This window comes from Eulemur rufifrons, chromosome 20 (assembly GCF_041146395.1).
Source record: "Eulemur rufifrons isolate Redbay chromosome 20, OSU_ERuf_1, whole genome shotgun sequence".
In the NCBI taxonomy this organism is placed as follows: Eukaryota; Metazoa; Chordata; class Mammalia; order Primates; family Lemuridae; genus Eulemur; species Eulemur rufifrons.
The window spans coordinates 15,734,987-15,756,749 of NC_091002.1; the positions used below are offsets into that span (position 1 = coordinate 15,734,987).

At 47.5% G+C, this 21,763-nt stretch overlaps 1 protein-coding gene across 1 annotated transcript in view; it reads left to right on the forward strand.

The window, feature by feature from the left end:
* Positions 1-1,078: 1,078 nt before the first annotated feature.
* JPH2 (junctophilin 2) overlaps positions 1,079-21,763 on the forward strand; it is a 72,768-nt gene continuing 52,083 nt past the window's right edge. The window contains exon 1 of the mRNA XM_069496157.1: positions 1,079-1,457. Coding sequence (XP_069352258.1) covers positions 1,079-1,457 — 379 coding nt within the window. The remainder of the gene's footprint in view (positions 1,458-21,763) is intronic.

Sequence of the window (21,763 nt, forward strand, 5' to 3'; positions counted from 1 at the left end):
CTCCCTTCAGAGGGTTCTCCCAGCCTTCCTGGGATGGAGGGAATGCGGGGTTGTGCGTTAGCGCTGGACTCATATTTGGGGTACCTTCCAGACTGTGTGCAGAACTCACCTCTTTTTCTGAGTTCTCTCCTCTGCTTTCACAAGCACATGTGAAACCGTCCCGTTCCTTTCTCTGTAGGTCACTGGATTCCTTTGATGGGGCTGGCAGTGGCGCTGTAGCCCCAGGTCCTGTCGGGGCATGTGAGTGGTGGTGGGGCTGAGATTTGCCAACCTCTACGCTCTGGGGGATTTTAAGTGTTCCAGGACGGGGTGTTCTGCGAGTCTTCCTCTCTCCACCCTCCGCCGCCTCTGTGTCCTCCCTGCCCGCAGACCCCGGGGACGCAGGGTGGAAGGGAGCGCTCACCCCAGGGAGGAAGAGACACCGCGTCCCCCGGGGCTGCCTGCACTTAGCCCTCAGCCTCCTTCCTGGTCTCTCCGGCCCCTGCCCGGGCCAGCAGCACGGCCGGTTTGAAATACCCCTCCTTCCCGCTTTGAAGGAGGCTGGGCTGGCCGGGGGGTTATTTTGGGAGCAGCTTCTGAGATCCAATGGCCTTGTTAGGGCAACACTGACCTTTCCGTCCCGGGAGGAGGGCAGGATTGGGGAAGGGGGCGGGGCAGCGGCCGAGCCACACACAGCCCCGCACACCCACCGCTGGAGAAGGGGGCCAGCCTGGCGCGGGGGTCACCAGGGGAGCTTCCCCGCTTTGAAGCAGGCGGGACCCCTTGCTTCTTAAAGGGATCACAGCGTTTTTCCTTGGACTCCATGGAAGCCAGACGCGGGACGCTTTGCGGGGACTTGGAGTCTTTCCTTCCAGCCCCCTTCCCCGCGGGCGGCCACGCTCGGGCTGACTGAGGGGGGCTCCGGGCATGGCACTGACCAGTCGCCCCGGTGCTGACTTGGCTCCTGGGCTCGGTCAGCCTCTGCTGGCATCCTGCTTCCCCCGTCCCGGGGCGGGGTGGTGAGTCTGGGGGCCCAGCCCCGAGGGTGCCCTCTGCACCCAAGCTGGAGGACAGGGAGGCCGTCAGGGGCTATGATGAGATGAGCGGGGGCCGCTTCGACTTTGACGATGGCGGGGCGTACTGCGGGGGCTGGGAGGGGGGCAAGGCCCACGGGCACGGACTGTGCACGGGCCCTAAGGGCCAGGGCGAATACTCGGGCTCCTGGAACTTTGGCTTTGAAGTGGCAGGCGTCTATACCTGGCCCAGCGGAAACACCTTTGAGGGCTACTGGAGCCAGGGCAAACGGCATGGGCTGGGCATAGAGACCAAGGGGCGCTGGCTCTACAAGGGCGAGTGGACACACGGCTTCAAGGGACGCTATGGAATCCGGCAGAGCACCAGCAGCGGTGCCAAGTATGAGGGCACTTGGAACAATGGCCTGCAGGATGGCTATGGCACCGAGACCTACGCAGATGGAGGTGAGCCCAGCCTGGGACTTGTGGGGTGGGGTGGGGCCAGTGAGGGTGGGGAGCACTGGCCGAGGGCAGGAAGGCTGGGGGGCAGCTGGCACAATCCGATGGGCTGGGGTGTGATTTGCTGCGTGGCTTCGGGCAAGCTGCTCCACCTTTCTGAAAGTCTATTTTCTTGTAGTAAAGGTGGGACCAATAAAGAGGTTACTGAGAGGATTGGCAGGAGTGCTTAGTACAAGGCCTGCCATATACATGCACTGTCCAAACACACTCAATAAAATGTAACTACTACTGTTTGCAGGTTGGGTATATAAATAGCCATGGAATCTGCTCTAGCTTATGCTCTAGCAGAATTGGAGTCTAGTCTCAACTTTGCCATGAAAATTATTTTCAAGCAACAGATCATGAGGAGTGTTCATCCATCCATCTATTCATCCACATATCCGCCTACCCACCCATCCATCCGCATATCTATCCGTTCTCCCACCCAGCCACCCACCCATCTGCCCATCCATCCGTACACCCATTCATCCACTCACCCACCCACCCTGCCATCCACCTATCTAGCCACTCACTATCCATGCCTTCTTTCGTTCAATGAGTATTTCCGTGGTACTTCCTCTTTGCCAGGCATTGAACAAAAGATTAGATTTTTTAAAGAGGAATAAGGGCCGGGCGCGGTGGCTCAGGCCTGTAATCCTAGCACTCTGGGAGGCTGAGGCGAGTGGATCGTTGTAGCTCGGGAGTTCCAGACCAGCCTGAGCAAGAGCGAGACCCCGTCTCTACTAAAAATAGAAAGAAATTATATGGACAACTAAAAAAATATATATACAAAAAAAATTAGCCAAGTATGGTGGCACATGCCTGTAGTCCCGGCTACTTGGGAGGCTGAGGCAGTAGGATTGCCTGAGCCCAGGAGTTTGAGGTTGCTGTGAGCTAGGCTGACACCACGGCACTCTAGCCTGGGCAACACAGTGAGACTCTGTCTCAAAAAAAAAAAAAAAGAGGAATAAGAGACATACGGTCCCTGCTTCAATGAGAGGCATGCAGACAGTTACACACATTCTACCCAAGTATGTAGAGTGCTGTGGCAGAAAGGAGCACTTAGATTTGAGGAGATCGGGGAATGCTTTGGTGGAGGTGACACCTGAGCTTGATCTTGGTAGGAAAGTTGCATTTGTGAGGCTGGGAGTGGGGACCATCCAGGCAGGGAGGCCTGGGTACAAAGGTTCAGAAGTATGAGAGTAATCAGTGGGTTAAGGAATCAGAGAGGACTTCTCTGTGACAAAACACCGCTGTCAAGTGACAGGACACAGTCATTATCTCATCCACTGAGTGTAACTTTGGACATAGTATTTATCTGGGCCTCAGTTTCCTCATCCATAAAATGGGATGTTTTATAATATTGGTAGTGCTTAAAAAGTGGTCAGTGGACAGGTCAGTTCCATCTGTCTACCAGTTAGAAATGAAAATTCAGGGGCCCCACCCAGATCTTCTGAATCAGAGTCTCTGCGTGTGGGCCCAGAAAACTGTTTGAATAAGCTTATCAGGCAGTTTTTATACACGTTACAGTTTAAAAAGTGTTGCTTTAAATTAGGGGCTAACAAACCAAATCATGGGCCACACTGGCTCACTGCCTGTTCTGTACAGCTTGTGAGATGAGAGTGGTTTTACATGTTTAAATGTTTGGAAAAAGTCAAAAGAACAGTATTTTTGACACGTGAAATGATATGGAAGCCCCTACATAATACATCCTCCATTGTGCCTCTTGTCCCACAGATCCTAAAGTATTTACTACCTGACTCTTTATAGAGAAAAGTTTGCTGGCTCCTGCTTTAAATGGTCATCCAGACTCCTCCTGACTCAGATAATTCTCAAAACTGGCTAATTAAAAAAATCATATTTGGCATTAGAAGGCATTTGTAGGATATTATGTTTGTCACTGGTGTCCCCTCTTTATGCGGAAGGACAGGAAGCGGGCGGGCAGTCTGGGAGTGCGCTGGGGGGGAGGCGGAGGACGAGGCAGAAGCGGCAGGAAGAGGCAGCAGCTAGCCCAGGGTGCCAGCTGTGCTTGGGCACACCGAGAGCAGCTGCAGGTGCACGACAGGTTTATATCCGGGCTTCTAATTAGTGGGTGTCTGGATCAAGGCCTGGCCTCCAGTGTGTCTGGATGTTAACGAGGTTGTGTCCCTGGAGTTTCTGCAGGCACATGTGGCTGCTACGCAGCACTGGCTGGAATGGAACAGCACTCAGGACAAATTCCGCCTCCACCGCTTGCTAGTTTGGTGACCTTGAGCCATTCACTGAGCCCCTCCCGCTCAGTGAAGTTCATTTCACCAGAGGTTTATGCCGGGCACTGTGCTAGGCACTGGCGACATAGCACAGAGCAAGCTTCAGTTTCTCTGCCTAGAAAATGGGGGTGATCCTTGAGTGTGTACATGGTGTCAGTTACCTATGCAACGTGGTGCACTGCAGGCATGCGCCGAATGTCTCTTCCCTTCCCTCTTCTCTGTCTCCAAACCAAGAGGGGTGTGTGTGTGTGTGTGCGCGTGTGTGTGGCGGGAGTCTGGATGTGAGTCACAGAGACACATATTTCTGGGTTGAGATGAGTATGGGAAACTACGGGCTGATCTTCCAATATGTCTAAAAGGGGGAAAACCTGTTGATTCATTCATTCACGCAACCAATATTACTGAGTACCCACTCTGTGCCAGGCACTATGTCATAGCAAGTTCTAGGGATTGGGGCAGCGAACAAGACAAGGTCCTCAAGGAACTGTGTGTAGTGGAGAAGACAGAAATAAACCAGGAAAAAAAAAAAAAAAAAACATATGTAAGGACCAGATCAGAGAGGGAAGAGGGTGCTGTTTTTAGATAGGGGGGTCTCAGAAGCAGGATGGGGAGGCCTAGAGAGGAAGTAAAGACTTCCGGGCAGAAGGAATGTCAATGCAAAGGCCCTGAGGCAAGACTGGGCTTGGAATGAACGCCAGGGCAGTAGGGACAGAGTGGATGTAGGGTACAGGCAGGACGTTGAAATTGTGGGCATGGCTGGATCACACAGGCGTCGTAGGCCCTGGGTTTATCCTAGGTGTGCCCAGGAGCTCTTCAGGCCAGGTAACCAGAGCACCCGTTGCTCTGGTGTGTCAGAAGCCTGTGTTCCAGACTTCTCCCGCATGAGAGATGGCCCCACATCCAGGGGCCCTGGAAACCTCACAGATTCTCTCTCCCAAGCCACACACGAGGTGTAACTCTCCAAAATTAGATGTGGCCACTGCTTCGGAAAATCTCTTTAATCAACCTGTCATCAGTCCCCCGTGGGTTTGTTAAGGATCTACCCTATGCTCTTTGCCCCGTCCTGGGCAGCGCTGAGGGAACGTGGGCACGAAAGATCCTGTGATTAGGAACAGGTGGGAGTCGGGCAGCCCTGGGCTCTTGCTCTGGCCTCACCATGTGATTTCATCCCTTTGATCCTTAATTTCCTCATCCATAAAATGCACCTATCCTGATCTCTCAAAAGGTTTCTCATGGGATAAATGAGTATTCAATAAATGGTAGTTGCTACTAGTGGCTATTAACTATTTTTAATTCATCCAATAAATACTTCTGGAGTGATTGTGATGAAGCCAGCACTAGCTACACTGGGGGTGTGGAAATAAACAGAATGGAAAAGCTCTCTGCCTTTGCAGCGAACCTATCAGAAAATGGCACTACAGGACTGTGTTGGGTGTTAGGCAGGGACACACAGGGGACCAAAGGAGCAAGATGTGGCAACTAGCAAGACTTAGGCATTCAGGGAGGCTTCCTGAAGTACGTGGAGAGCCAAGCTCTGAAGTAGGTCAAGAGTTAGCAGGTAACAAGACGGGAGGATGATACTCCAGGCAGCGAGAAAACAGAGTGCACAGAAGTTGAAGGTCCAACACGTGCCATCCAGCCAGGAGATAAAGCTGAAACTTGCATCTTATTCTACCACCTTTTCTGTAGTCAAATGTTACAGGTGCCTGCCTGCTCTAAACCAAAGAAAATAGCAATTTTCCAACCTGGAGCGTGGTGAAATCAATTTCACCATCAATCATGACCTACACTTTCCAAAATGAAGGAATAGAATAGAACAGAAAATAATAGAGTATTTCACAGAGAATAAGATAAAGTATTATTTTCTGAAATGATTGTTCAGTTGGGGAATAGATGTATGTACGTACAATGTGTGAGACGGTATGTATGTTTTTAAATGTTTGTATTTATAATATGTACATGCCATGATGTAAAATGTATTTCTTACCACAGGTCATGGTCTTTTTTTTTTTTTTTTTTTTGAGACAGAGTCTCGCTCTGTTGTCTGGGCTAGAGTGCTGTGGCATCATCACAGCTCACAGGAACCTCAAACTCCTGACCTCAAGAGATCCTCCCTCCTTGGCCTCCCTGAGAGCTAGGATTACAGGTGTGAGCCACCGCGCCCGGCCAGGTCATGGTCAATAAAACTTGCAAATCACTGTTCTATGGTGACTTGGCCTGGCAACTTCTTTGAAGCTCCTGTCATTCCTACCTCCATGGACCCTCCTGTCTTCCAGGCTGTTGTTCTGGTCTAGGGCTAAGCCCTCCAGCTCTCGCCTGGGAAGGGGAAACTGAGGCTGGCATAGGAGCTCTGGCCTCCCAAACCCTGTTGTAAGCTTCTTGGCCCCCCTCTCCCTCCTATAGCCCTCACTCCTCCCCTGGCCATGTATAGCAAAGCTAAAAATAGCTGCTGACTTAAAGCACATGCACACACCCCAGCCCTGAAGGAGCAATGTGCTGCTAGCTGGCTGGCTGTTCCCACCGAGGGACTCCAGCACCCCAAGAGCCATTAGTGCACCTTCCTTTCTGAGATTTTTGACCTGGGGCCCCTGCCTTGGCCTCAGAGACCTATAAATGCCCTGAAACTTCAGGCAAGATGTGCACAATGTGCTATCTGTGTTTTTCTGGGAGGCATTTTCTCAGATGGTCATCAGATTCTCAAAGTAATCTAGTGCTCAAATAAATTCCAGAACCATTGATTAGTTTAATAATCCCTGCCCCAGAATGTGCAGTGGAAAAACCAGGCCTAAGGTTGACCGTTTTCCATAAAGCTAATGATAATATTAATAGTTAACATTCGTGGAGTGCTTATTATGTGCTAGATGCGCTTCTTGGCACTTGATGTACGTTGTGTTATTTCAACCTTCACAATAACCCTACGGGGAAGTACTGTTATTACTTCTGTTTTGCAGACGAGGACACTGAGACAGAGATCTTATAAGTGGTCTCACTCACTTTCCTCTGGCTAACAAGCAACAGACATGGAACTTGATAATGATAAATGATAATTAAATATTTCATATTATTAATATGTATTTTAATAAATTATAAACAATGATACAAAATAGTCAAGACTGGCTATATAATTTGTGGGACCTGGTTCAAAATGAAATGATTTTTAAAATCATTAAGAATTTCAAGATGGTGACCACAGAGCATTAACCCAAGCACAGGACCCTTCCAAGTGCCAGGCCCTATTTGACTACGTAGTTCCAACACCCGTGAAGTTGGCCTTGACAATAGCAATAAATGTGTCTACATTTATTGAGTCTTTGCTATGTACCAGCCTCTGTGCTAAGAATCTTACATGCATTGTATTACTTAGGCTTCTTAATAACTCTTATCTACTACACTAGTGGCTTTCCAACTTTTTTGATTGCAACCTGATATATGTATTTCACAGTGGAATTCTATATCTACACACAGCTACAAAAATGTAAAACTGAAACAAACCATCACGAACCAGTATTTCCCTTCCTACATGCAGTGCTTGCTATTTTCTCTTTTATTTTATCTTGTTGTGAGAATTAAATAATGCCCTGATATGCGTAAAGCTCTTAGAGTTTGGCATGTGTTAATGCTTTCATTATTATTTTAATATTACATGCTGAAAAGATGAAGCTTCTGTGTTTAACTGTGACAATTGGGTCAAAAACCCAAGCTTCTGTGCTCTGGATCCAGTTTTCTTTCTCCTGTCCAAAGCTAACGACTTGAGTTCATTTTAGTCCACGGAACGCAGGAGCTAAGTGACTTTGCCAGGAGAGAGGACTGAGCAGTAATACCTGGTGTCACATTCTCTGGGCCTGTGCGATGTGTTCCTTGCAGAGATAAGCTTGAAGGAACTTAACCTCGATATTTATTTATTATTTGCTCCCCCAAAGAATATCTTTTTTTTCTTTTTATTTTTTAGAATATCGTTTCTATTGATCTATTTGTCTATCTTTATACCAATGCCGTGCCGCCTCAGTTACTGTAGCTTTATATTATCTTAAAAGCAGACAGAGGAAATCGTCCAACTTTGCTCTTCTTGTTCAAGATTGTATTATTCTAGGTTATTTCCATTGCCACATACATTATAAAATCAGCTTGTTGATTTATAAAAAAGCCTGCTGGGATTTTGATTGTGATTGTATTAGACCTATACATCACGTTGAAAGAATGGACCTGTCATCAGCGGTGAGTCTTCCAGCCCACACACCTGGTGTAGGTCCCTATATAAGTCTTTAATTCCACTCAGTGGTGTTTTGGAGTTTTCACTGTCTTGCACATCTTTTGCTAATTTTATCCCTAAGTAGTTTGTTTTTTTATGATATTGCAAATGGCATTTAAACTTTATTTTTTTCAATTGTTCATTGCTAGTTTATAGAAATACAATTAGCTCTGTATATTGACTTTGAATGCTTTTACCTTGCTAAATTAATGTCTTGGTTTTAAGTGAGGGTTTTTTTTTGGTTTGTTTGTTTTTGATTTTCAGGTTTAAAAGGAGTATCTTTTTTAATTTAAAAATTCTTGATTGCTATTAAAAATCACATGTAGAGGTCCTAAGACAATCTGATATTACTAAAGGGAGACGTGGTACTTAAACACTCTAGAGCAGGGCTCAAATCCCAGCTGTGCCGGTTCTTAGCTCTGTGAACGTGGGCACGTCATGTAGCCTCTCTGAGCTTCCGTTTCCTTTATTCCATTGGGGATGTCAAAATCTCTCTCAGAATATGGGTTGAGATAATGAAAGGAGATATACATATAAAGCACTTGGCATCCTGGCACATAGAAAATGCCAAAATAAGGCCGGGCGCGGTGGCTCACGCCTGTAATCCTAGCACTCTGGGAGGCTGAGGTGGGAGGATTGCTCGAGGTCAGGAGTTCCAGACCAGCCTGAGCAAGAGCGAGACCCCGTCTCTACTAAAAATAGAAAGAAATTATCTGGACAATTAAAAATATATAAAAAAAATTAGCTGGACATGGTGGTGCATGCCTGTAGTCCCAGCTACTCGGGAGGCTGAGGCAGGAGGATTGCTTAAGCCCAGGAGTTTGAGGTTGCTGTGAGCTAGGCTGATGCCACAGCACTCACTCTAGCCCAGGCAACAAAGCAAGACTCTGTCTCAAAAAAAAAAAAAAAAAAAAAAAAAAAAGAAAAGAAAAGAAAGAAAAGAAAAGAAAAGAAAAAGAAAATGTCAAAATATATGTTTTTCTTGTATGTCCTTCCTACTCCAAAGGGTGAATTAATTCAGGGTGGCCTGAACCATCACTGTCCCTGTCTTTGGGAGAATATTTGAGCACAAAAATTGGTTTTTGACTTTGGAGCAGTTAAGATGACAAGACTTTGATTTGCTTAGTCCTGTTAGTATCTGTCGAATCCATGCCAGGCACGATTCCATTTCGAATGTAGAATCAGCATAATTTAACCTCATCTTGAAAATCTCATGTCCCAGTTCACAGCCAGGGGTCAGCGTGACAGCCAGCTGAGTCGCCGTCTCGGCAGCTTCTTGGCATGGTCTGGAGACCCCGGGGGAGCAGAGCGGACCCTCGGCAAGACAGGAAAGGAGACATAATCAGTCTTTCCTCTCGGTGGCCTTGTTTTCAGTGATTCATGTGTCCGATTGGCTAAGTCTCTGCAGACGTGCCCCTGTCCAGGGCCAGGCCTTTGGGATTCACCGAGCTTGCTTGTTTCCAGGGCCTGATCATTCCGTGCCCCCAGCAGCTGTTCCCGGGACCAGGTCTTGCAAGCCACACCCTTGTGAGGAATGTCAAGTGTCATTTTCGGAGGACCCTGGCTGAGGGTGGAGTGCGGGGTGAGGGGGACAGCGTTGTTTCCTGCTGTAGACTAGAGGGCTGGCCTTGTTCTGTCCTGTCCATTCCCAAGCCAGAGCCACAGAGTAGGTGGGCGGCTGGGTCTGGCCTTCTTGGCTGCTGAGTAACTTCCACTCCCTGCTTAAGGGGGAGCTGAAGAGAGTTGACTGGCACAGACCCGGGCCTGGCAGAACCCACCGAGCAATCCATGGGCAGCAGGAACTCCAGAACGACCCTTTCTAGGCCACCAGTGACACCCTGTGCCTGGGAGGCCTTCACGCCAGTGCTGGCTACTGACCATGGCCAGGGACAGTGTAGACTGAGGGCCGCATGCAACCTGTTTGGCATGTTTCATGCTTTTATTGCTTTTATTTTTTCTTTCTTTCTTTCTTTCTTTCTTTCTTTATTTATTTTTTTGAGACAGAGTCTCACTCTGTTGCCCGGGCTAGAGTGAGTGCCGTGGCATCAGTCTAGCTCACAGCAACCTCAAACTCCTGGGCTTAAGCGATCCTACTGCCTCAGCCTCCCGAGTAGCTGGGACTACAGGCATGCGCCACCATGCCCGGCTAATTTTTTTTTTGTATATATATATTTTTAGTTGTCCATATAATTTCTTTCTATTTTTAGTAGAGACGGGGTCTCGCTCTTGCTCAGGCTGGTCTCGAACTGCTGACCTTGAGCGATCCACCCGCCTCGGCCTACCAGAGTGCTAGGATTACAGGCGTGAGCCACCGCGCCCGGCCTATTGCTTTTATTTTTAATTACATTGGAATTCTTTATGGATACCTTCTTAACAAAGTGATCAAATTTAACATCATCAGTGACTGGACAAACTGTCAGCATGTACCCATGACGGGACGTGCAGAGAAGGACATGACACCATCTGTATACTATTCCTGCCAGGAGGGTGTGGGGAGAGGGTAGTTTGTGCAGGGCCTCATAGGCCATTGGAAGATTTTGGCTTTTATGCTGAGAAAAATGGGAACGACAAAAGTGACAAGATCTGGGCCGGGCGCGGTGGCTCACACCTGTAATCCTAGCACTCTGGGAGGCCGAGGCAGAAGGATCGTTTGAGCTCAGGAGTTCAAGACCAGCCTGAGCAAGAGCGAGACCCCATCTCTACTAAAAATAGAAAGAAAATTAGCTGGACAACTAAAAAATATATAGAAAAAATTAGCCGGGCATGGTGACGCATGCCTGTAGTCCCAGCTACTCGGGAGACTGAGCCAGGAGGATGGTCTGAGCCCAGGAGTTTGAGGTTGCTGTGAGCTAGGCTGATGCCACGGCACTCTAGCCCAGGCAACAGAGTGAGACTCTGTCTCAAAAATAAATAAATTAATTAATTAATTAATAAAAAGGTTAAAAGTGACAAGATCTGAATTCTTTAGCTCCTACATTAAGAAGAGCCTGTTTGGGGATGGGGTTAGGGGGAGGCAGCGTTGAGACCAGTTAGTGAGTTTACTGCAATGACACCGGTGGGAGGGGATGGCGGCTGAGACCATTGTCCCGTAGCAGGCGAGCTGGTGAGAAGTGGCATTTGAAGGAAGGGCTGGTCGGTTGTGCTGACAGATTGCGCAGAAGAGTGAGAGAAACAGGAGTCAAGGGTGGTTCCCAGGCGTGAACTGAGATGGGGTGAGGTTTATGGAAGGAAGGTCAGAAGTTTGGTGTTGGACACCGCGGGTGAGACATGCCTACGGGCATGGGGGCTGTGGGCAGGTCTGAGCTCAGGCAGGGTGGGCCTCCTTTTGAACCCAGACTCTACCCACATGGCCCCTTTTCCTCCTGCACAAACAATTTTTTCTGGTTTCCCAGGCCCTCAGGTGCTGAGCTGATCCAGGGCCTGGCAAAGGGGCTGTCACCCAGTACACAGCCCGAGGCTGTCAGCACCCAGGCCATGTCACCTGGCTAATCCTCTGCTGCTTGTGTGAGCTGTGGGGCATCGTCTGGGGCAGCAGCCTCTGGGGTGGGGGTGGTGGAGCCTTGCAGGGGAAGGGACTTGTCATCCACCCGCTGCAACCCGACCCTGCTCCCAGGAACCGGTCACAAACGCCGCCAGCCCCTTTGCTTTGGGTTGTCTGTCGGTGATCCCAGGAAACCAGAGACTGTGGAGATTTGATGGACGGCAGCATTTGGAAGGCATGGGAAGGGACTTTGGTGCCACCCTTGCAGGAGAGCCAGGGAGCAAAGCCTTGGGATTGCTATGGGGAAAACGTAATGCCATCTAAATGCTCACCAAAGCGACTTAAATTAATTCATGAGACCATGTGATGAAGTATGAAAGCCATTTAAAAAGACAGAGGTAGACCCACCTATACACATATGAAAAGGAATCTAAGGCATTTTAAGTGAACAAAAGCCATTTGACAAATATTTGTTGAGTGCCTACCATGTGCTAGGTAGTGTTCTCAGAGGTGGAGAACAGCTACCATTTCACCTGTTTGTGACATGTATATGCTCATAAATGAATAGAAGAAGGCCTGGAAGGACCTAAATTGTTTTTTGTTTTTTTTTTTTGGAGACAAAGTCTCACTCGTTTGCCCTGGCTAGAGTGCCGTGGTGTCAGCCTAGCTCACAGCAACCTCAAACTCCTGGGCTGAAGCAATCCTCCTGCCTCAGCCTCCCAACTCGCTGGGACTACAGGCATGTGCCACCATGCCCGGCTAATTTTTTTTTCTCTATATATTTTTAGTTGTCCAGGTAATTTCCTTCTATTTTTTAGTATAGATGAGGTCTTGCTCTTGCTCAGGCTGGTCTCGAACTCCTGACCTCAAGCAATCCTCCCGCCTTGGCCTCCCAGAGTGCTAGGATTATAGGCATGAGCCCGTGAGCCTGGCTGAAGGACCGAAATTGTTAACAGTGGTCACCTCTAGGGAGATGACAGTACAGAGGTGATTTATTTTATGTACTCGTCTATAAAAGCTTAATGACTTTTATAATTTTTAAAAAGTTCTCCCTCCCCACACCAAACAATATTTATATGTAGAAATGATAAGAAGCCCTCAGAGTGCAAAAGCGATTTGGGGGGTTTAAGCAGAGTTCCCCAGAGTCTAGGCTCAGAATCCCAGATGGTCCCCCTTTTATCCTCCCTGCTCTGGGGTATTCAGCTCTTCAAGGCAAGGCAGAGTTGAAAGAGCAATTGAGACAAGAGATCTGTTCTTTAGTCCCAAATAAGCCTACTGCGGGCTGTTTGGCCTTGGGCGTGTCCTTCTACCCCTCTGAGCCTAAGCTTCCTCCCCTGTATAATGAGGGAGCAGGACCACACTTACCCCAAAGACAAGTCAATTTTCTCCCAGATACAATACCTGCTAATGGGCTGTGGCTACCTGGAGAAGTGGTGAGGCCATATTGGGATTCTGCATCATGATTGATTAGCAATGTCTGCTGTGGACACAGGATGGGGAAGAGATGGTGAGATGGCCCATGTGGTAGCAGATTACTTATTGCCTGGGACTAAATGGTCTTCAAGCTCCATTCCAGCTGTAACCTCCTCAGGATTGAGATATTGTCTTTTACACCAGAGTTGCGGTTGTCTATGACTGTGTTGCACATTTGCAGATATCAGGGATCTGATAGTCCATATTAAATATGGGGTGCTGGCGCCAGCTCTCACTGGCTCATGAGAGCCCATTGTTAAATTTTCAGGAATTTTTGAGAACTGCCTGTTCAACTGTTGGTAGCTTGACCAGCCATGGTGGGAGAATTTACACGGTGGAAATTGGTTAGTGCTTCAACTCAAGGTTGGCTGCTTTGTTTTTCCTGAAAAGCTAGTTTACCAGTATGCCCCTGAATATTGTGCTAATATGAAATGCCCTTCTTTTCTTCTTATGCAAATTTAGGGTGACCAATCATCTTGGTTTGCTTGGAACTATCCTGGTGTTATCATGAGAAGTCCCACATCTCAGGAAACACTTCAGTCTCAGGCAAACTGGGACGACTGGTCACCTTCCAGTCCTTTCCCCCTGAAATGAAGGGAGCTGACATTTGTGGAGAGCCTGAAATCTCTGCTAGACAACCCATGTAATACAGCAACCATATAAGGTAAACTTGCTACGCTCACTTTACTGAGAGGAGATAGACTCAGAGAACGTGTCCAAGGCTGTGTGCTCATTAATTCATCTGACAGTGTCTGCTGAATGCCCTCCGTGTGTTAGTCATTGCATCGAGTGCAGGGAATGCTGTGGTGGGCGAGGCAGACTCTGTTGCTGCCCTTAGGAGCATGATCCTAACAGCAGAGACCTGCACCTAACAGTTATTTAGCTACAAGGTGTGATAAACCATTGGAAGGGGAAGTGGAAGGGTTTATGAACTAATAACAGGGGATCCTGGCCCAGTCTGGTAATCAGAGAAGGCTTCCTTGAGGAAGTGATGTTTAAGGTGAGATCTGCAGGATGAATATGGGTTAAGTTGATGACAGGGGAGACCACGTTGTGGCAGGCAGAAGGGAAAGCAAATGCAAAGGCTTGGAGATGAGCCCAGAGCATGTCGTGTTCTAGCAAAGGCCTGAGCACAGAGACTGAGAGGGGAGTGGGGTCGATGAGGATGGAGAGGTTGGCAGGACCCAGATCATGTGGGCTTCATGAGTCACAGTGAGGAGTTTGCACTTCATCTTTCTGATAGACTCTGGTGTACACCCTCAAATACCCCTCAGGACCAGGGGCCTCGATCCCGTGGCTCCCAGGAGTGTAAGGTGCTGAACTGTGCCCAGCTGGGCACTGCCCTCACCGAAAGCAGTTGCTTCAGCCACTGTTCACTACAGGAATACAAAGACCTGGCCCCCTTGCTTCACTGTTCAGCAACTCTGAAGGGTTGTTCCGGCTCAAGACATCCCCTTGGGATCAGCTGGAGATTCTGCTGCAGATGTTCAACTTCTTCCACTGCCAACTCCTGCACCCTTCCCTACAGGTGTTCTCTTTGAGAACTCTAACCCCCAAATCACCACCTGTAACCTCAGCCTCAGACTCTGTTCCCTGGGGATCCTGACCCAAGGCAGTCCTCAGGCACTGGGAAGCTACAAGGATCTTAAGAGCGGAAGTAGCCTGTCGAGATCTGCATCTTATAAAGAAGGTGACTCTGGCAGCAGCAAAGGGTCAACTGAAGTGGGGAACAGGGAGGATCCACTACAGTCAGCCAGGGAGACTGGGATGGCTTGGACTAGATGGATGGGGTGGAGATCAAGAGAAGTGGACATAGAGTCAGGTCTATCTGTTTCCAAAGCCCATGCAGTTCCCACTATTCTTTGCTGCCCCCAAAGCTGTCTTAGCCCTGACTTGCTTTCTCTGGGATGCTGGGTCCATAGTCTTTCTCAAAGTGGGTTAGAGCCCAGCCAGGATGAGTCCCCTGTACTCAGAAGCATCTATATGACGTCCGTGGCATGGGCATACCTGTTCACCACAATTTGCATTTCTGATCTACCTGGTCTAGCCTTGGTGTGCTTGGACAAGAGCCGCTGACCGTGGACTCTCTGGTGCTTCCTCCACACCTGCATGCTCCATCTTAAACCCTGTATGGAATCTGTTGATGACATTTTCATGGGGCTGCCCACAGACCTTGTACTAACATCTGATACTATGTGAGAGGATTTGAAGAAGGACCAGGAATGGCTGGTAGATAAAGTAGACAAGGCGTAGACAAGAGAGCTGCCCTAGAAAGTACGAAGTGACAAATGTCCCAGGTAATAAGGAAGGAAGTTGGTTTCCCAAAGACGGTGGCTTTGAAACTGGGCTTTGAAGGATGTGGGGAGACAAGGCTGGGGAGGTGAGTCAGAACCAGGTCACAAAAGGACTGGACTGTCAGGTAAGGACATTGACAGGCCAGGGAGACCCCTGGAGAGGAGCAAGTCCTGTTTCCTTTCTCTCCACCTCTGTTCAGTTCTCCAGTGCCTTAGTCTGTTTTCTGTTACGTACAACAGAATACCTGAAACTGGGTAATTTAAAAGAAATGAAATTTATTTCTTACCGTTCTGGAGGCTGGGAAGTCCAAGGTCAAAGGGCCTTCTTTCTGGTGGGGACTCTCTGCAGAGTCCTGAGGCCGTGCAGGGCAGCACATGTGGAGGGGGCTGAATTTGCTAACTCAGGTCTCTCTTCCTCTTCTAATAAAGCCACGAGTCCCACTCCCATGACACCCCATTATTCCATTAATCCATGAATAGATCAATCCATCCACGAAGGCAGAGACCTCATGTCCCAATCATTTCTCAAAGGCCCCACTTCTCAATACTGCCACATTGGAGATTACGTTTCAACATGACTTTGGGGGGGTGGGTAGCAAATATTCAAGTCATAGCACCTAAGGACACTGACGTTCCAACCTCAGATGATTTCCTAGCAGTAGGAAGGTGTCGCTGGCCAGATGGGTGGTGTTGTCAGTGTCCATTCTGTATTTGGAGCAGAATCCCTGGTCTGGCCCACACGTCTCTTCTCTGTCTCAAGATGGATTCTGGATCTCTTAGCCTCTCCTTGAAGTATTAGTCTGTTTCAGGTTGCTACAAAGGAATACCCGAGGCTGGGTACCTTATAAAAAAACAGGTTTATTTGGCTCACGATTCTGTCAGCTAGAAAGTTCAAGATTGGGCATCTGCCTCTGCTGAGGGCCTCAGGATGCTTCCACTCATGGCAGAAGGTGGAGGGGGAGCTAGTATGTGCAGAGATCACATGATGGGAGAGGAAGCAAGAGAGAGAGAGAGAGAGAGAGAGAGAGAGGAGGGAGGTGCCATACTATTCTTAACAACCAGCTCTTGGGAACTAATAGAGCAAGAATTCACTCACCCCCTGAGGGAGGGCATTCATCTATTCGTGAGGGATCCACCACCATGGCCCAAACACCTCCTATTAGGCCCCAACATTGGGGAGGAAAATTCAACACGAGGTTCGGAAAGGGGCAAATATCCAAACCTGAGGTTTAGGTGAGGACTTCTGAACCTTTACCTTGTAAGGGATGTTCTAAGATTCTTAGAGGTACAAGCACTCATCAGGGCACTTGAGTGTGACTGCCAACAACTGCCACACTGTGTCATCATAAGCAAGTCACTTAAATTCTTAGTTTCAGTTTTTCCAACTGTAAAATCAGAATGATGATACCTGTTATCTATTGGGAATTTATTTTTGTCTGCAGGTAATAGAAATGACTTAAACCAGTACTTTCCAAGAGACGTATAATGTGAGCTATGTATGTAATTTAAAATTTTCTAGTAGCCACATTTAAAAAGGGTGAAATTAATTTTAATATATTTTATTTAACCCATTATTCAAAATATCATTCCTGTGTATAATCAATATATAATTATTGATGAAATATTTTACATTCTTTTTGCAAAAATTCTTTGAAATTCAGTGCTGTTCAATTTCCACATGTGGCTAGTGGCTACCATATTGGACAGCACAGACTTAAACAAGAAGGATATTTATGATCTCATGTAAACTAGAATCCAGAAGTAGAGCAACTCTAGGATTGGTTAACTCAAAGGCTCAACAGCGTCAACAAGGACCCCAGGTTCCTGCCAGCTTTCTGCTCTGCCATCCACAGAAGGTCAGCTTTGTTTTCAGCTAACTCTCCTCATGGCCCCAAGATGGCTACCATAGCTCCAGGGGCCACCTCCAGATGCATCAACATCCAGCAGAAGAAGAGGGTGTGTTTCTCTACATGTATCTCTTCATAAGAGCAAAGAATTCTTTCCTGCCTCCCCTGCTCCCCTACCCAGCTGACTTTCCCTTGGTCTCAATGTCAGATTTCATCATGTACTCGTGTTTAATTCAATCATAGGCAAGGGGGATAGACCCGAAAGCCTGGCTTAGAGCAATCAGGATTTATCCCTGGAATTGGAGACAGGCTTACCTCTCTCTAATTCATGGAGGAGGACTGGACACTGGAACAAAATTGAAGTTCTATCAGCAAAGACGTAGAAAATTACTGTTGTGCAAAGTGGGTTTAATGGAACACAAATCCTGGCAGATGTTCTGCAAAAAGTGTCTTCTCATTAAATAACATCTGCCTCTTGGACATTCATGGTACTCATGAGTACATTAAGGGTTCTGATAAGTCCCCTGATAAGGAAACCTTTCATTGTATTTAACTTTGATTTTTCTCAAACTTTCTTGACTTCAGAACTGTTGTGGTTCCCCCCCCCCCCCCCCCGACAAAAACCCAAATCTTGAGAAACACATTTTTGGAGATCTTGTCCTAATGGATTCTTTGTTTGTACAGCAGGGATTATCTTCCAGAGGCTATATGCTGCCACGGTGACCCCTTTTGGTTGGAACTGAATGACCTGCACAAACATGTTGGGAAAATTCCTACAGATAAGGGCAAAGGCGGAGTATCCAGGGGCTCAGACCACAGTCATCATTTCCCTGAAAAAGAACAAAAAGTACAGTTTCCTCTGGGCTACACTCATCCAAACCCTGGATTCATACCCTGTGGGAAAGTCTCACATAAGATCACATGCCGAGGCCATTGGTATATGGTTATTTGCTTATTTTCCTTGCCTTAGCCCTGATGATCCATATAGTGTCTTCCTTCCTGAGATAGACAGACCTCTTTGTCAAAGCACATGTATTCAGACTGACGTTTAAAACCACAGGAGAAGCCCTTTTATCTGATATCATCAAGACCAGTTGTAAGTTGGTTAATTGAATGAGTCAGTGAAAGCTGAGAGACATAAAAAAGATACAAACATTATAATTTTTTATTTTAATTTAAATCACATATGTGTATAATGTATACTCATTCAACCTTTATTTTTCATTCATTAATCTTTTGGTGACAAAGTCTTTATTGAATGAAGTTTCTCATTGTCTTTCTCATGATGTATAGTCTACAATTTCCCATTTCTTTTGGTTTCTTTAAAGTGGAATGAGAAGTTAAAGGCACTTGCAAAGCAATCCAAACATAGAAAATATCTGGATTTTTATCATTTCATTCCCAATCTTTTATAGTTATTTAATTCATACTGAATTTGAGGACGCGTTTTCAGGGATTCTCCTTTAGAGACATCCAAAAGCATTTGGCTTTTCAGAGAAACAACAAAACTCTTTTTTTTGGCACATTCATTTTTCACTGGTTTACATGATAAATATTAATACACCGCATCGTCTCAATAATGAACACAACTGAAGTCAACGAGTTGGGGAACAGTGTTAACATAACTGTACGACTTCACATGTGGGTATCGAAGCATGAGGGCTTGCTAGAGTACAGTCTACCCGCCCGCAATAGCCATGCGCTAAGGGCGTCAGGTAGCAGGTTTTATAGGAGGAATGCAGCGTGCTGGTTGCTTGGAGGTCGGTGGAGAGGTTTTACAGCTCCCAGCCCAGGAAGCACATCTGAATAATCTGAGCTGCCTTAAAAAAACTCCAATGTCCAGATCAACTAAGTCACAATCTCTGGCCAGGAAGGTGGATCTTGTACTGCACATACGGCTTCCAAAACTGTTCTGTAGTGTGTGTTTAGGGACGTGAAGGCAGACGAAGGGACCCCAACATTTTCTTCCTCCCAGGGACAGAAGCTCTGAGGCCGTGTCACTGAGTCAGGGGTTGTGCCCAAAACAGCAAGACCGGGGTGTTCCAGAGCACGGACGTGCTTTCTTACACGTAACTCGACCTAGGCAGAAAATGGGAGCTGGTCTCACTTTCTCCCTCTTAGTTCTCTCTGTCTTCCCTGGGTCCTTTTCATCTTTCCAGTTAATCCTTTCTAGACCAGCTTTTCTGAGCCAAGACACTGACCTGCCAAAAAGCTAGCCTTTATTGAGCACTTCCTGTGTGCCAGGCACGGTGTTAGCTGCCTCACATATAGTTCATATATTCTTTTTTCTTTTTTTGAGACAGAGTCTCACTCTGTTGCCCGGGCTAGAGTGCCATGGCGTCAGCCTAGCTCACAGCAACCTCAAACTCCTGGGCTCAAGCAATCCTACTGCCTCAGCCTCCCGAGTAGCTGGGACCACAGGCATGCGCCACCATGCCTGGATAATTTTTTCTATGTATTTTTAGTTGTCCAGCTAATTTCCTTCTATTTTTAGTAGAGATGGGGTCTTGCTCTTGCTCAGGCTGGTCTTGAACTCCTGAGCTCAAACGATCCACCCACCTCAGCCTCCCAGAGTGCTAGGATTACAGGCGTGAGCCACCGCGCCCGGCCATAGATCATATATTCTTCAACCCACCCTCCCCATTCCTTGCCACTCAAGACCTGGAGCATCACCTCTCCTCTGGACCATTGCTGTGGTGCCATGTGTTTATTTTTGTGATTGGTTAATTAAATTTAGCCTATCCCTGGCACCCAACTCCAAGCCCCTTGCGGGCAGCAACTGCATATGTTTAGTTCACCGTTGTATCCCAGCGCCTCGAATGATGAATGTGTGGTCCATAGCAAATACTTGTCAAATCCGAAGGAATGAATGAACGCCCAGATGAAGTAAATATTTCACAGGACAAATGGAAGCTCAGCAGGCTTCATTAATTTATGCATGTTTTAGAATGACTCAGTGTCATAGCTAAGGTTAAAATCCATGTTATTCTATACTAAACCAGAGCAACTGCAGGGAGAAGGCTATATTTCGGTTTTACTGAATTCAGGAGCCCTGTCTGAGAGACAGGACTGTATTTACCTTGGTTACAGCCTTCTCTAGCCTTTTCCATGCACCCCAGTAACGCCCAGGGTTTGAGCTGCTGAATCTAGACCTGAACGCCCTTGGCAGTCACCGCCATTCACTATTGAGCACCTATTGCATGCTGAGTCACGAGGGAAAAGAGATGTGGTTTCTACCCCTCAAAGGACATTCAGGAAATGATTGCGAATTCATCAGATGTTTACTGAAGGCATCTGCTAGGATCGTAGTGGGAATAAGGTAGACACGGCTCTCTCCCTCTTGGAAGCCAGAGGCAGGTAGGGACGGCTTACAGTGCACGAATGGTCATGATAACTATGTAAGCGCACTAGGGGAAAGCGCTAAGAAGGGTGGCATAACAGCGTGTGTCTGTTTCCGGCAGTGCTCAGGGAATGGGGCTCAAGGAATCTTCCTGGATGAAGTCACAATTAAACTGAAGCTTGAATTATCAGTAGAAGTTGGCCAGGGGGACGGGGGAGGAGAAGAGCACACTGAGAAAAGGGGACAGCATGTGCAAAGTCCCTGGGGTGCGAAGGTGAGTGTGACGAGAGAGTAGTTCAAGGTGAGGCAGGGAAGGTGGCAGGGGCAGCCCATGCCAGGCTTTGTGGGCTGCCCAGGATCTTGGTCCTTGCCCCGAGGACAATAGGAAGCCCTGCAGGGTTTACAAAGCCTAGCGAGGGGGCAGCCCAAGAGGAGGCACTGCCTTCTGCAGAGGGTCCCTCTCTGCAGATGGCTGTGGGCAGGGTCTTCCTTCTTTGGATGTGTTCTTCCTGTCCCCAGGGAGAACTGTCCTGTCTTAGAGAGAGTCAGGCTGGGGATGGCCCCAGCAGCTGGCTTTTCCCCCTTCCCAGGGCCCCGTCACTCCCAGCCTCCCTTGGGTGTCTGTGCCTCTTGCCACTTGCTTGTAAGTTTCCTAATATAGCCTGGCCGTTTCCTCCCCAACCGGTGGCCAAGAGCAGCTCTCCTGTTGCAATCTCAGTTTTTTCCTGAGCTTAAAGGGACCATGTCAGCCCATTTCATGCCAAGTTTAAGCTAAAGGTAGGTTGGCTGATTTAATTTCACCAACTCGTCCAACCCAGAGATTAGATGTCTTCTCTCTATCCCTGAATTTTCCATCTTCTCTGCTCTATTCTTGTTCACTTTCTCCTTTCGTATTTTTTTCTTCTTTCTTCTGAGAAGACGTGGAAGGAGCATAGCTAGATGTGCATGGATGTGAGTTTTGCCTCTGGCTTGTTTATTGGCTGTGTCATCTTAGATGAGTCCTCTGTCCTTGCCAGACCTTAGTTTTTTCTCGTCTATAAAATAGTCACCATACAATGCCTCTCCAGTTATTTTCACAGAGGTGTTTTCAGAGGGATAAAGCAGAAAGCAAACTGTTATAGAATGTATGCGGTTCATTCACTCATTCATTCAACAAATATTTATTGAGTCCCTATTTGGCACTGTTCTAGACACTGAGGATACTGCAGTGAACAAAACCAGAAAGGAATCCCTGCCTTTATGGAGCTTGCATGCCAGTAAGGGAGATGGTCAATAAACAAAAGAAAAAGCAAAATATATGTTATAGTAGATATGCTACCAGGAAAAATAAAGCAGAGAAG